The sequence below is a fragment of the Apodemus sylvaticus genome, chromosome 11 (genome assembly GCF_947179515.1).
Source record: "Apodemus sylvaticus chromosome 11, mApoSyl1.1, whole genome shotgun sequence".
Taxonomy (NCBI): Eukaryota; Metazoa; Chordata; class Mammalia; order Rodentia; family Muridae; genus Apodemus; species Apodemus sylvaticus.
Window position 1 is genome coordinate 106,053,032 of NC_067482.1, and position 16,410 is coordinate 106,069,441.

At 40.5% G+C, this 16,410-nt stretch overlaps 1 protein-coding gene across 1 annotated transcript in view; it reads right to left on the bottom strand.

The window, feature by feature from the left end:
* The window catches only part of C11H2orf73 (chromosome 11 C2orf73 homolog), a 63,843-nt gene that overhangs the window by 43,673 nt on the left and 3,760 nt on the right, over positions 1 to 16,410 (bottom strand). The window contains exons 2-3 of the mRNA XM_052199723.1: positions 5,021 to 5,115; positions 2,831 to 3,038 (exon numbers count right to left, since the gene is read on the bottom strand). Of these exons, the coding sequence (XP_052055683.1) occupies positions 2,831 to 3,038; positions 5,021 to 5,115 (303 nt within the window). The remainder of the gene's footprint in view (positions 1 to 2,830; positions 3,039 to 5,020; positions 5,116 to 16,410) is intronic.

Sequence of the window (16,410 nt, forward strand, 5' to 3'; positions counted from 1 at the left end):
CTCCACCTAACCATTGCCAGAAAAGAAATGGAACAGGTTGAGGTGTCTAAGACCATTTACATGACACATCTCTCCTTCCACAAAAGTCATGCTGGAAAACACTTATGTGAGAAATTGCAATGGCAAATTATGTTGTTTGGTTTCTAGAGCCAACACTGTGTTAGGTCTCCTACTTCAGAATCCAGCTGTAAGTAGGATACAGTGGGCTACTCAGCTCCACAGCTGTGCAGATCAGCAGACTGTGTCACTAAGAACAAATGCTTCTAATATGCTTCCTTTGTGTACCAAGAATGTATGATATTGTAGTCGCTTCCTTACTTAGAACCTTATTCATGTGACTTTCTCTGATCACCTATTCAAAACTACAACTCTGGGCAAGCAAGATGGCTTAGAAGGTACATGCACTTGCCAGGAAGTCTGATGGTCTGAGCTTAATCCCCACAGCACTGACACATGGAAGAGAATAGGTTTTTGCAAGACACACACACACACACACACACACACACACACACACACAGAGAGAGAGAGAGAGAGAGAGAGAGAGAGAGAGAGAGAGAGAAACAAAATTAAAAGAAAAATAAGGTTGCAACTGTACCACCAGCAGTCCTCTCTGTCCTCCACATAAGCACATGCCATTCAGCATCCTAATTAGTTTATTTCTGTTGCCCATGGGCAGCCTAAAGCCAGAGCATTTCCCCTGTTTATCTGGCTCCATGCTGAATCTCTAGCATCCAGAAAAGGACTTGACCAAAAGTATCTATTTTCAGCCTGCTGCAAAACAGTTTCCTCAGAGATTAAAACCTTCCATCCTACAAGAAACTCCTCAGGTGGGAAGGTATATAGCTCAAAACAGCGTCAATAAGTCCCTGAAACTGGTAAGATTCACTAGGTCCCTCCCTGCCAGAGTAACCAAAAAAGACTGAGGAGAGCCCCTTTCAGAAGGAAGGAGGCTGAGCTGCAAACCAACAATAGAACAAAACAAACAAAAAACAAGACAAAAAAATAAAACACCAACCTCTGAGTTCAGACCAACTGCCTAAAAGCAGCAGAAATCAGCCTTGTTTCTGGGAAGAGGTTTAGACCAAAAGTCACTTGGTAAGAATACTCTCTAACCTGTTGAGCTGTCTGCAGGCTGTGCAGTGTGCTCCAGGTTTTCTAGTGTTTTTTTTTTTTTTGAGCTGTCACCCCATGCTGGGGTGGCCCTTGGTGATGAAGCTGTCATTGAGTCTTTCTTGTAAGTAAGCCCAATAGAACTCATATCGATTCACTAAGTTGGTCTTTCATGGTTTCCATACTGTGGTTTGTCATGAGATTCCTTTCTGGGATGAGTAGATATGTGTGCTGCATCTCCACAGGAAACATTCTGTCTCACAACGAATCCTCACAATAACCTTTCCTCTATAGATAAGGAAGCCGAAGCTTATTTGCCCAGAGTCACATGGAAAATATACAGTAGCAGAGAAAGGGTGAAAAAATCAAGAACGAAGAGAGAATGAACATTATGCATTTTCCCTGAGAGAATTTTTTAAAACCACAAACTGTATAAATTACTATGGTTCCCTAGAAAGGGATAAAACTATAGAAAACAGGTCAGTTTTTTAACTGTCATTCTGTAGAGAGAGAAGAGGCTGTGTACAAAGGAGCCCAGGAGAAGTTTGCAAGATGAAGGCATAATTCCACAGCTGGCTTTGTGTAGCTGAGATGACTACACCGTTGACAAATGGATAGGACTATACATTCGAATGGGTGAAATTCATAGCATAGACAGCATAGTCAGAAACATGTTCCTCTGACCAGCCAAATACTCCTGTGTCTTAATCTCTGAGTTTGTGAATAGTTGTGTCAAACTGCAAAAGGGCATTGTTGGCAGGAATTTTGAGATGGGGGTGGGTTATCTTGGAGTATGGGGTGAGCCTACAGTAATCTCAAGAGTCCTTCTATGAGAAGGGCGAGATAACTGTCCAGGGAAAGAGGTGGAGGTGTGCTGTTGCTGACTCTGAAGAGGAAGATGCCTTGAGCCAGGGTCTAGAGGTAGCTTCCTCATGCTGGGAAAAGCAAGAAGCAGTTTCTTCCTTAAGACCCCTGCGGGGAACCAGTGAGACCAGCTTGGAAATTCCAAGCTTCAGAACAGTCTGAGAGTAGAGCCAGCCTAGTTTCTTTAAGCCAGTTCTGAAGCTTGTAAATGAAAGCAGCAGTAATAGGAGATAACTACAACTATCCTTCAACAAATCTGACTCAAAAAATGATGTACTATATTTCGTATGGTAGATACGGTAGATAGAGTGAGAGAAGTTTAGGTAAGCCAATAGTCCTGGGCCAGAAAGAAGACTGTAATATCTGTTTACTATATAACCACCCAGGAGTATTATCTATAAAATATTTTAAATAACAATTTATACAGATTGTAAAGATTAAAGAATATAATTTACATATAATTTAACTTATTCCTAGCAGTTTATGTGCATTTAGTAAGTGGAAGCTAGCCTTTTGTAGGAAATCAGAATTTCTAAACATCATGGAAAGTGCTATGTTAGCACATGATAGAAACAACCGTACAGAGAACACTGCTCAGAGATCCTCAAGCAGCACTAACTGGCTACAGACTGATGCCCTACAAGCATTAGCTGGATTCTTCCTTCCATCCCCTTACCCACCCACAGAGAGCTTAGATGCCATGGTTCTCTGCTAAGCCCCTGCTTACTTAACTACTGGTTACAACAGCCCTACTCTGAGATGTGTCATGACCTTTAAATAGACTGTAATCAAATTGCCCTCCAAAACAGCTTCCAAGTCTAATTCTACATTTATATATAGCAAACATCTGTCCAACCTGCTTTTCTGGCCCTTTATTATCAATGTAGGGAACTGGCTCATTGTATGTTCTTGCATTTGTGTATATGAATTTAGCATAATTTACACGTCTTCTGTCCACACAGAGTTTTGAGTGTTGGGTGCTTTTCCCAGGATTTTTTTCATTTTTGGTTTCTTCTTTTTTTTCAGTTACACATGCTATATCAGCATCTTCTATTTTATGCTGTCTGAAAAACATAAGTGGTAAATCATTTATCCCAATAAACATCTCCATAATTATAATTAAATGAGATAAGATCTAAATATATTTCAAGCATTTGGTAGACTTATGTTATTAAAACTTGAAATATCTTGGGGTATCTTCTCACTCTAAATCCTGCAGGAATTAAAGGAATCCATGTTAATAGTGATTATTATCATGGCATTCTAGTATACTGAGCAGACTATCATTTTTTTTGAAGAGTAATGACTTGATTGTGCTTATAAATCATGGAGTAGTTATTCACATGCTAATTTGAACATATCTTTTAAAAAATTGTATTATTGGGCTGAGATGATTGCTCAGTGGACAAGAACAGGTAAAATAAGTTGCCTCACATGTACCTGAGTTCAAATCTCAGCAGCCATGTTAAAAGCAGGGTAAGGCTGTAAGTGCCTGCAGGCTTAGCACTGTGGGAGATAGAGACAGGAGGATCACTGGGCCTTGCTGACAGCCAGCCTAGTGCTAGGTTCAGGGAGAGACTTTTCTCAAGGGAATAAGTCAGAGAAGGGTAGAACAAGGCACCCCAACAACACTCCCACATTGGTTCATGTAGGCCACCCCACAGGTACATGCAACACACACTAGATAGATGATAGATGATAGATAGATAAGATAAATGAAGAAGTTCCCATGTTAAGAGCAACTTTTCACACTGTATGCCTAGATAATTTAAGCTTCTTTTTTTTATCATTTATTTATGTATTTATTTACACTCCAGGATTTATTCCCCTACTCTGCCTACCCTCTGACTGCTCCACATCCCATACCTCCTCCCTACCCTCTGCCTCCACTAGGATGTCCCCACCACCTACCCCTGACTCAACCAGACCTCTAAACTCCTTGGAGCCTCCATTCTCTTGAGGGTTAGGTGTATCTTCTCTGATTGAACCCAGACTCAGTTGTTCTCCACTGTATATGTGTTGGGGGCCTCATATCAGCTGGTATATGCTGCCTGGTTGGTGGTCCAGTGTTTGAGAGATCTTAAGGGTCCAGATTAATTGAGTCAGCTGGTCCTCCTACAGGGTCACCCTACTCCTCAGCTTCTTCCAGACTTTCCCTAATTCAATCACAGGGGTCAGCAGCTTCTGTCCATTGGTTGGGTGCAAATATCTGCATCTGACTCTTTCACTGCTTTTTGGATCTTCTGAAGGGTCATGCTAGGTCCTTTTTGTGAGCGCTCCATAGTCTCAGTAATAGTGTCAGGCCTTGGGACCTCCCCTTGAGCTGGATCCCACTTTGGACCTGTTGCTGGACCTTCTTTTCCTCGGGTTCCTCTCCATTTCCATCCCTGCAGTTCTTTCAGACAGGAACACTTATGAGTCAGAGTTTTGACTGTGGGATGGCAATCCCCTCCCTCACTTGATGCCCTGTCCCAAGTCCACAGAACTCAAAAAGGTCCACAAGCTGGAAGGCCCAAGTGAGGATGCCTCAGTCCCACTTGGGAGGGAGAAGAAAACAATCACAAGGGGAGAGGGAGGGCAAACCTGGGAGGACAAGTGGATGGGGTCCAGGGTTGGGGAGTAGAATTTGATCTGGTATTGGATGAGGGAAAAGGACTAAAGCCCTGAGGGCCAGCAGAAAGAATAGAAACAGCCAACCTCAGGAGATAGGAGGTTGGGGGACCCTCCAGAATGCACTAGAGACCTAGGAGGTAAGAGACTCTCAGGACCCAAAGGAAGGGACCGTAGATGAAATGCCCAGCAGTAGGGAGAAGAAACTTATAGAGCCCACTTCCATCATGAAGACAGGGCATCAATTCAAGCTTCAGAACAAGGGTAATGACTTAATTTTAAAAGTTGACTTGGAAAACCTTATCAAATGTTCACCATCTTTATAATTTTGAGAAAAGACCACTGTGCAGGTTAAACAATCATTTCAATCCCAATGTTCTTTGCTTCTAATAGTTATGCTATAAAAATGAAAATTGGTAGATGAGGTGGCACATACCTGTTAGTCCAGTGCAGGCAGGGGCAGGTAGATCTCTGTGAGTTCAAGGATAGCCTGGGCGATGGAGCAAGATGCAGGTCAATAAGACCTTCCATCTCAAAACACCAAAAAAATTACAAAAGAAAATTAAAAATACGCTTAAAATATTTCATAAACCAAAGGATATACATTTCATAACCTCAAGGACCATTAAAGTTTAGGGGCAGACAAGCTCAAATCTTGGCAGCTGCTAGGATGTGGGGGATGCATAAGAGGAGAAGGAAGTCACACTTTCTTACATCTGAGGATGGTGTGGCATCCTGTGCTTTGTCCCCAAGGAGCACCTTCACTTTCATTGTGACCTATCCTTTGCCACTCAGGATCCACGTGAAGAACCTAGTGAGCACTCCATAGATGTCTGAAGATCAGCAGACAAATATTCAGGAATATTTTGAATCTACAGAAGATTTGCTTCTAGGCAGAGAAGGTATGTCTACACCTAACCGAAGTAGACACTGGTGCCTGAGTCTGATAGAGGAGAAACCAAGGACTAGGTTTGAACTTACTGGCACTAGAAAGTACTCTTAGAACAGGACTGAGAAAGCACAGAGATTAAAATCAACAACTGATAAATAGAACATGAACAACCATCAATTATGTGATGAGGCAGTTTACAGAATGGGGAAAAACTATTTACCAGCTACAAATATGACAGAGGATTTTTATCTAGAAGATGCAATGAACAAAAAGCTAAACATGAAGAAAATAAACAATCCAATTAAACATTAGATCATGGAATTAAACAGTTCTCAAAAGATGAATTACAAGTGACTGAGAAACATTGCAAAAAATAGTCCAACATCCTTAGGGAGTTAAATGTACATTGAGATATTCTCTCACTGCAGTCAGAATGGCCAAGGTCAAACAGCACAAGGTGGAAGAGCTGTTTGTAGATGTGGAGACAGGAGGGCACTGAACTTCCAACAGGAGTGGGAACTGGCAATGCCATTAAAGAAACCACCCAAGAGTGTCTTCAACAAGTGAGAAACCATCGAGCAGCTGGGAGAGGATCCTTCTGGTCCCAATCTGCACCCTGGAGCTGGGGCTGTTCCACAGCCCTCTCTCTGTGCATGGCTCCCACCAGAAGAGAGCTGCTCTCCCAAGAGTGCTGACACAGTCTTACAGGCCCACAGGAGAGACAAGCTCCAGCCAGAGACAGCAAGACCAGCAAACACCAGAGATAACTAGATGGTGAAAGGCAAGCTCAGGAACCTTACTAACAGACACCAAGGCTACTTGGCATCATCAGAAAACAGTTCTGCTGCCACAGCAAGTGCTGGATATCCCAACACATGGGATAAGCAAGATCTGGTTCTAAAATCACTTCTCATGATGATGATGATAGAGGACTTTAAGGATGACATAACACTCTTAAAGAAGTGCAGGAGCACACATGAAAACATGTAGAAACCCTTAAAGAAAACACACAAAAATCCCTTAAAGAATTACAGGAAAAAACAACCAATCAGGTGAAGGAATTGAACAAAACCATCTAGGATTTAAAAATAGAAGTAGAAATAATAAATATAAAATTATTTTAATAATTTACTAATATTTTAATAAATAAAAATAATAAAGAAATCACAAAGGGAGACAACTCTAGACATAGAAAACCTAGGAGAGAGATCAGGAGTCATAGATGCAAGCATCAACAACAGAATACAAGAGATAGAAGAGAGAATCTCAGGTGAGAAAAATACCATAGAAAACATTGACACAAGAGTGAAAGAAAATGCAAAATGCCAAAAGCGTCTAACCCAAAACATTCAGGAAATCCAGGACACAACTAGAAGACCAAATCTAAGGATAATAGGCACAGAAGGGAGCAGGGATTCCCAACTTAAAGGCCAGTAAGTATCTTCAACAAAATTGTAGAAGAAAACTTCACTAACCTAAAGAAAGTGATGCCCATAAACATACAAGAAGCCTATAGAACTCCAAATAGACTGGACCAGAAAAGAAATTCCTCCTGTCACATAATCATCAAAACACCAAATGCACAAAACAAAGAAAGAATATTAAAACCAGTAAGGGAAAAAAGTCAAGTAACATATAAAGGCAGACCTATCAGAATTATACCAGACTTCTCACCAGAGACGATGAAAGCTAGAAGATCCTGGGCAGATGTCATACAGACCCTAAGAGAACACAAATGCCAGCCCAGACTATTATACCCAGCAAAACTCTCAATTACCATAGATGGAGAAACCAAGAAATTCCATGACAAAAACAAATTTACACAATATATTTCTACAAATCCAGCCCTTAAAAGGATAATAAATAGAAGACTCCAACACAAGGAGGGAAACTACACCCTAGAAAAGGCAAGAAAATAATCTTTTAACAAACCAAAAAGAAGAAATCCACATGAACATAATTCCACCTCTAGCAACAAAAATAAAAGGAAGCAACAACCACTTTTCCTTAATATCTCTTAATATCAATAGACTCAATTCCCCAAATAAAAAGACACAGACTAACAGACTGGATATGTAAACAGGACCCAACATTTTGCTGCATACAAGAAACCCAGATCAAAAGACTGGAAAACAATTTATCAAGAAAATGGTCCCAAGAGACAAGCTGGAGTAGCCATTCTAATATTGAATAAAATCAAATTTCAACCTAAAGTAATCAAAAAAGATTGAAGGAAGGACACTTCATACTCACCAAAGGAAAATCTACAAGGAACTCTCAATTCTGAAAATATATGCTCCAAATGCAAGAGCATCCACATTCATAAAAGAAACTTTACTAAAGCTCAAATCACACCTTGCACCTCACACATTGACAGTAGGAGACTTTAACACCCCACTCTCATCAATGGACAGATCATGGAAACAGAAACTAAACAGAGAAACAGTGAAAGTAACAGAACTTATGGGCCCAAAGGATTTAACAGGTATCTAAAGAACATTTCATCCTAAAACAAAAGAACATACCTTCTTCTTCATGATATCTTCTCCAAAATTGAACATATAATCAGTCACAAAACAGGCCTCAACAGATACAAGCACATTGAAATAATCCTGTGCATCCTATCAGATCAATTAATCAATGTTCTTGGACTAAGGCTGGTCTTCAATAACAACAAAAACAATAGAAAGCCCACCTGCACATGGAAGGTGAACAACACTAATCAATGATAACTTGGTCAAGGAAGATATAAAGAAATTAACAACTTTTTAGAATTAATGAAAATGAAGCCACAACATACCCAAGCTTATGGGACACAATGAAAACAGTGCCCATGGCTCTGAGTGCTTCCAAAGAGAAACTGGAAAGAATGTACACTAGCAGCTGAACAGCACACCTGAAAGCTCTAGAACAGAAAGAAGCAAAATATACCCAAGAAGAATAGATGGCAGGAAATCATCAAATTCAGGGCTGAAATCAACCAAGTAGAAACAAAAAGAACTATACATAGAATCAATCAAAACAGGAGCTGTTTCTTTCAGAAAATCAACAAGATAAATAAACCCTTAGCCAGACTAAACAGAGGACACAGCAACAGTATCCAAATTAACACAATCAGAAATGAAAAGGGAGATATAACAACAGAAACTGAGGAAATTAAAAAAAATCATTAGATTCTACTACAAAAGCCCATACTCAACACAGCTGGAAAATCTGGATGAAATGGGCAATTTTCTAGACAGATACCAGGTACCAAAGTTAAATCAGGATCAGATAAATGGTCTAAATAGTCCTATAACCCCTACTGAAATAGGAACAATCATTAATAGTCTCCCAACCCCCCCCCCCAAAAAAAGCCCAGTATTAGATGGGTTTAGTGCAGAGTTCTATCAGACCTTCAAAAAAGACATAATACCAATACTCTTAAAATTATTTCACAAAATACAAACAGGAGGAACACTACCCAATTCATTCTATGAAGCCACAATTATTCTGATACCTAAACCACACAAAGATACTACAAAGAAGGAGAACTTCAGACAAATTTCCCTTATGAATATCTATACAAAAATACTGAATAAAATTCTCAGAAACACATCAAAATGATCATCCATCATGATCAAACAGGCTTCATCCTAGGGATGCAGAGATGGTTCAATACAAGGAAATCCATCAACGTAATCCACTATATAAACAAACTCAAAGAAGAACTCTCAGAAACACGTTCACATCCTTAGCTGCTGGAAAAGCATTGACAAAATCCAACACCCCTTCAAGTCCTAGCCAGAGCTGTTAGACAACAAAATGAGGACAAATAGATACAAATTGGAAATCTGTGGATGACGGAATATCACTATTTGCAGATGATATGATAGTATACTTAAGTGACCCCCAAAATTCCATCAGAGCATGCCTAAATCTGATAAACAACTTCAGCAAAGTGGGTGGATATAAAATTAACTCAAATCAGTAGCCTTCCTCTACTTAAAGGATAAAGAGCCTGAGAAAGAAATTGGGGAAACAACACCATTCACAATAGTCACAAATAATATAAAATACCTTGGTGCAACTTTACCTAAGCAAGTGAAAAATCTGTACAACAAGAACTTCAAGTTTCTGAAGAAAGAAATCAAAGAAGATCTCAGAAGACGGAAAGATTTCCCATGCTCATGGATTCACAGGATTAATAGAGTAAAAATGGCCATCTTGCCAAAAGCAGTCTACAGATTCAATGCAATCCCCACCAAAATTCCAACTCAATTCTTCATAGAGTTTGAAAGAGCAATTCTCAAATTCATCTGGAAAAACAAAAAACCCAAGATAGTGAAAAATATTCTTTACAATAAAAGAACTTCTGGGGGAATCAGCATCACTGACCTCAAATTGTACTACAGAGACATAGTGATAAAAAATGCATGGTTTTTGTACAGTGACCGGCAGGTTGATCAATGGAATAAAACTGAAGACCCAGAAATGAACTCTAAGGTCACTTGATCTTTGACAAAGGAGAAAAAACAAATACAGTGGGAAAAACACTGCATTTTCTGCAAATGGTACTGGTTCAACTTGCTGCTATCACGTGGAAGAATGCAAATCCATTCATTCTTTTTTTAAATATTTTTATTTTCTATATTCTTTGTTTACATTCCAAATGATTTCAGGAAATCCATTTATTCTTATCTTCTTGTACAAAGCTCAAGACCAAGTGGATCAAGAAATTTCACATAAAACCAGATACAGTGAAACTAGTAGAAAGGAAAGTGGGGAAGAGCCTTAATCACATGGGCACAGGGGAAAATTTCCTGAACAGAACATCAATAGCTTATGCTCTAAGATCAAGAATTGATAAATGGGACCTCATAAAATTGCAAAGCTTCTGTAAGATAAAGGACACTGTCAATGGGACAAAATGGCAACCAACAGATAGGGGAAAGATCCTTACCAATCCTACATCCAATAGAGGGCTAATATCCAAAGTATACAAAGAAATCAAGAAATTAGACTCCAGAGAACCAAATAACCCTATTAAAAATGGGGCACAGAGCTAAACAAATAATTTTCAGCTGAGGAATACTGAATGGCTGAGAATCATCTAAAGAAATGTTCAACATCCTTAGTCATCAGGCAAATGCAAATCAAAACAACCCTAAGATTCCACTTCACACCAGTCAGAATGGCTAAGATCAAAAACTCAGGCAATAGCAGGTAAAGGCGATGATGTGGAGAAAGAGGGAAAACTCCTCCACTTCTGGTGGGATTGCAAGCATGTACAACCACTCTGGAAATCAGTTTGGCAGTTCCTCAGGACATAGTACTACCTGAGAACCCATATTCTGGGTATATGCCATATACCCAGAAGATGCTCCAACATGGAATAAGGACACATCTTCCACTAGGTTTACAGCAGCCTTATTTATAATAGGCAGAAGCTGGAAAGAACTCAGATATCCTTCAACAGAGGAATGGATACAGAAAATGTAGTACATTTACACAATGGAATGCTACTCAGCTATTAAAAACAATTAATTCATGAAATTCTTAGGCAAATGGATGGAGCTAGAAAATATCATCCTGAGTTAGGTAACCCAATCACAAAAGAACATACATGGAATGCAGTCACTGATAAGTGACTACTAGCCCTAAAGCTAGGAATACCTAAGATGTAATTCACAGACTACATGAAGCTCAAGAAGAAGGAAGACCAAAGTGTGGATACCTTGGTCCTTCTTAGGATAGGGAAGAAAATACCCATGGGAGGATATACAGAGACAAAGCATGGAGCAGAGACTGAAGGAAAGGCAATCCAGAGACTGCCCTACCTGGGGATCCATCCCATATACAGTTACCAAACCCAGACACTATTGTGGATGCCAACAAGTGCTTGCTGACAAGAGCCTGATATAGATGTCACCTGAGAGGCTCTGCCACTGCTTGACAAGTACAGAGGGGGATCCTCTCAGCCAACTATTGGATTGAGCACATGGTCCCCAATGGAAGAGCTAGAGAAAGGACTGAAGAAGCTGAAGGGGTTTGCAGACCCATAGGAGGAACAACAATATGAACCGACCAGTACTCCCAGAGCTTCCAGGGCCTAAACCACCAACCACAGAACACACATGGAGAGGCCCATGGCTCCAGCTGCATATGCAGCAGAGGATAGCCTTGTCGGATATCAGTGAGAAGAGAGGCCCTTGGGTCCTGTGAATGCACATTGCCCCAGTGTAGGGAAATGTCAGGGTAGGGAATCGAGCGGTGGAGGGTTAGTGAGCACGGGGAGGGGGGATAGGATAGGGAGTTTTTGGAGTGGAAAGGAGGAAAGGGGATATCATTTGAAGTGTAATAAAGAAAATATCTAATAAAGAAAGTGAGAAATCCATGTACCACACAACTCAGCTCTAGCACTCTTGAGCACTTATCAAGCAACCTACCCTGTATCTTACCACAGTACTTCCTGCCAATCCATGTTCAATGCTGCTTTATCCATCAATAGTTAAGAAAAGGAAGTGGTTTAGATTATAGAAGACTGCCTTTTATAAAAGTCATATAAATACATATTAGTTTGCTTTTCTATCTATAACTGCAACTCATGGAGACATCTCAACTGATGCTCCTTCCTCTCTGATGACTCTATCTTGCATCAAGTTGACACACAAAACTACCTAGTACAGGGAGTAAAGACTCTGGGACTTTTAATGGTATTTATGTTTTTAATGTGAGATCTTGGGGATAAATAAATGTCTGTGTGTTAAAAAGAAAGGGGGTCAATTGTACTAGATACTCCATGTCTTGCTCAGTTTGATTTCTTCTACAACCTAGGATCACCTGCTCAAAGATGGTATCACTCACAGTGAACTGAACCCTCCTACATAAGAAAATGCTTAATTGATATGCCTACACACCAGTTGGTGGAGGCAATTCCTCAATTAATGCAACTCCTCAATTCCCTATGTACATCTATTTTAGTCAAGTTGCAAAACTAACCAGCACACTACCATTATGGAAGCATCCAAAAATATATACATATACAAATTTAATACAAGTTTAAATGAATTTACCTGATAATGGTAGAACAATACACAAACTAGACACCACAAGCTAGCAAAGAATATTTCGCACTTTTGCTGGCGGTGCCTGCGGTAGCTGGTCCAGAGGAAGGGCTATCAGCAGTGGAACCAAGGTGACAGGGTCCAGGCAGGCCTTGCACCTGCTACCACTGACCTTCGCTGGCCAGCTGGGCTGCAAGCTGTGGCAGATTTACAGCACCTTTCACCCCACAGAAGCTACATCAGAACTCTGCCTCTAGCTAGTCAGTTACGAAAGTCTCTCCACCATCTTGGATCTCAGGTGCCAGAATAATCAGACAGACTGAGGTACGCAAATATAACCCGAGGCCAACATCGCGGGGGGGGGGGGGGGGGGGGCGGGGGGTAGTCTAAGACCGATGGGCGTTGGCCTGCACCCAGGCCCAGGGCTGTTGGGGGAGGGGGGCGGGCAGGAGGTTGTTTGCCCCGCCCGGTCGTGCCACCATTTTGACTACGGACGCCAGAGTTCTAGTAGGCAAAGCCAGGCTCGGCTAACATGGGGGGGAAGGTCTAAGACAGACAGGCAATCCCACTAAAATCAGGGACTAGACAGGGCTGCCCACTTTCTCCTTATCTTTTCAATATTGTACTTGAGGTACTAGCTCAGGCAATTTGAAAACATAAGGAGGTCAAAGGGATACAAATTGGAAATATGTCAAACTATCATTATTTGCAGATGATATGATAGTCTACCTGCGTGACCCAAAAAACTTCACTAGAGAACTCCTACAGCTTATAAACAACTTCAGCAAAGTGGCAGGCTATAAAATCAACTCAAGCAAATCCTATACTCAAAGGATAAGCAGGATGAGAAAGAAATTAGGGAAATGACCCCCTTCACAATAGCCACAAACAGTATAAAGTACCTTGGGGTGACTCTTACCAAACATGTGAAAGATCTGTATGACAAGAACTTCAAGACTCTGAAGAAGGATATAGAAGAAGACCTCAAAAAATGGAAAAACCTCCCATGCTCATGGATTGGCAGGATTAATATAGTTAAAATGGCCATTTTGCCAAAAGCAATATACAAATTCAACACAATACCCATCAAAATCCCAACTCAATTCTTCATAGAGTTAGAAAGAGCAATTCTCAAATTCATCTGGAATAACAAAAAACCCAGGATAGCTAAAACTATTCTCAACAACAAAAGAAATTCTGGGGGAATCAGTATCCCTGACCTCAAGCAATATTACCGAGCAATAGTGTTAAAAACTGCATGGTATTGGTACAGTGACAGGCAGACAGATCAATGGAACAGGATTGAAGATCCAGAAATGAATCCACACACCTATGGCCACTTGATCCTCGACAAAGGGGCTGAAAACATCCAATGGAAAAAAAGATAGCCTTTTCAACAAATGGTGCTGGTTCAACTTGAGGTCAGCATGCAGAAGAATAGGAATTGATACATCCTTGTCTCCTTGTACTAAGCTCAACTCCAAATGGATCAAGGACCTCCACATAAAGCTAGACACTCTGAAGCTAACAGAAAAGAAACGGGGGAAGACCCTTGAGGACATCGGTACAGGGGGAAAGTTCCTGAACAGAACACCAATAGCTTATGCTCTAAGATCAAGAATTGACAAATGGGACCTCATAAAATTACAAAGTTTCTGTAAAGCAAAGGACACCATCAAAAGGACAAATCGGCAACCAACAAATTGGGAAAAGATCTTCACCAACCCTACATCAGATAGATGGCTAATATCTAATATATACAAAGAGCTCAAGAAGTTAGACCCCAGAAAACCAAATAACCCTATTAAAAATGGGATACAGAGTTAAACAAAGAATTCTCACCTGAAGAACTTCAGATGGTGGAGAAACATCTTAAAAAATGCTCAACTTCACTAGTCATCAGGGAATTGCAAATCAAAACAACCCTGAGATATCACCTTACACCAGTCAGAATGGCTAAGATTAAAAACTCAGGAGACAGCAGGTGTTGGCAAGGATGTGGAGAAAGAGAAACACTCCTCCACTGCTGCTGGGGTTGCAAATTGGTACAACCACTCTGGAAATCAGTCTGGCGGTTCCTCAGAAAGCTGGGCATGTCACTTCCAAAAGATCCTGCTATACCACTCCTGGGCATATACCCAGAGGATTCCCCAGCATATAACAAGGATATATGCTCCACTATGTTCATAGCAGCCCTATTTATAATTGCCAGAAGCTGGAAAGAACCCAGGTATCCCTCAACAGAAGAGTGGATGCAAAAAATGTGGTATATATACACAATGGAGTACTATTCAGCCATTAGAAACAATGAATTCATGAAATTCTTAGGCAAATGGATGGAGCTGGAGAACATCATACTAAGTGAGGTAACCCAGTCTCAAAAGATCAATCAATCACTAATAAGTGGATATTAGTCTGGAAAACTGGAATACCCGAAACATATTCCACACATCAAATGAGGTACAAGAATGGAGGAGTGGCCCCTGGTTCTGGAAAGACTCAGTGTATCAGTATAAGGCAAAACCAAAACAGGGAAGTGGGAAGGAGTGGGTGGGAGAACAGGGGGAGGGAAGGGAGCTTATGTGACTTTCGGGGAGTGGGGGACAAGAAAAGGGGAAATCATTTGAAATGTAAATAAAAAATATATCGAATAAAAAAAAGGAATATTTCAGCACCACTAATGGATTATCTTTAAAGCATTTTTTTCTTTGTGTCTGGTGGGATTTCATAGACTTTCAAGCATCCCGGGTTACTGCTTTTACTCTTGGTTACCCCCCCCCCTCCAGATCTTGATGATAGGACTCTGTTGCTCAAGATATCACATACTTGAGTCATAAAACATAAAGAAAATAAGTTCATATTGACTTGGAATCTTTATCCATACTAGCTAGTGTTCATAGTGCTGGAAATTGCTGTATAGGCTACTAGAGAACAGTAATCATGAATATTACTCATTCTAAATTCTATGAGCTAACATACTGACTGCCTTGCTAAGGTATGCCCATAGGTTCAGGAGCATAAATGTTACAGGAGTGTGTTAGTTTGAATGAGAGTGTCTTCAATGGGTTCATATATTTGAATACTTTGTCTTCAGTTGGTTGGCACTGTTTGGAAAGGATTAGAGGTGTGGTCTTGTTTAAGATCATGTTACTGGGGGGGGGCTGACTTTGGGGTTTCAAAAGACTTGTGCAGTTCCCACTGTTCTATTGTTCTGCCTCCTACTTTTGGGTCAAGCTCAAATTCTCAGTGATTTCTGCTACTATGCCTTTACTCTGTCGTCAATGACTAACCATCTGAAACTGTAAGCCCAATTAAATGTTTTCTTTTCTAAGTTGATTTTTGTGTTTTGTCACAGCAATAGAAACATAAATATTATAAGGAGTTAACTGACCACTTTCTAATTAGATTTAATTCCCATTCCATGAAACAGAAGTCATACCTGGCACCTTTAATGGGGCTAAGAACATATGACTAGATACATTAGAGGCCCCGGAGAACCTATTATTCTGCCAAGTGGACATAATATTAAAATGATTCCTAATGACTACGATCCAAAGAGAAGCTACGTCTTGCAACAGCAGACAATTAATAGAGAGCCACAATCAGTCAATGTGCTGTGATTCAGTGACTTCAACACATTCAGGCCTAACTGGGACATCTGTATCAATCTCTTCAACTCTAGGCTCAGAGATTGGAAAGATTATCAACAACCAGAAGTGTTGGGTGACTATAAGGAAAGATTGTTTCCTGGACACACCTGGAGAATTATACATATGAACTCACAGTGATTCTGACAGCATGTACAAGTCCTGGGCAAACTCAAGCCAGACAAATCCCAGCATGGAAGGGGGTTATATGGGTACCAAGTCCCACCCCTACCTAAAGGGC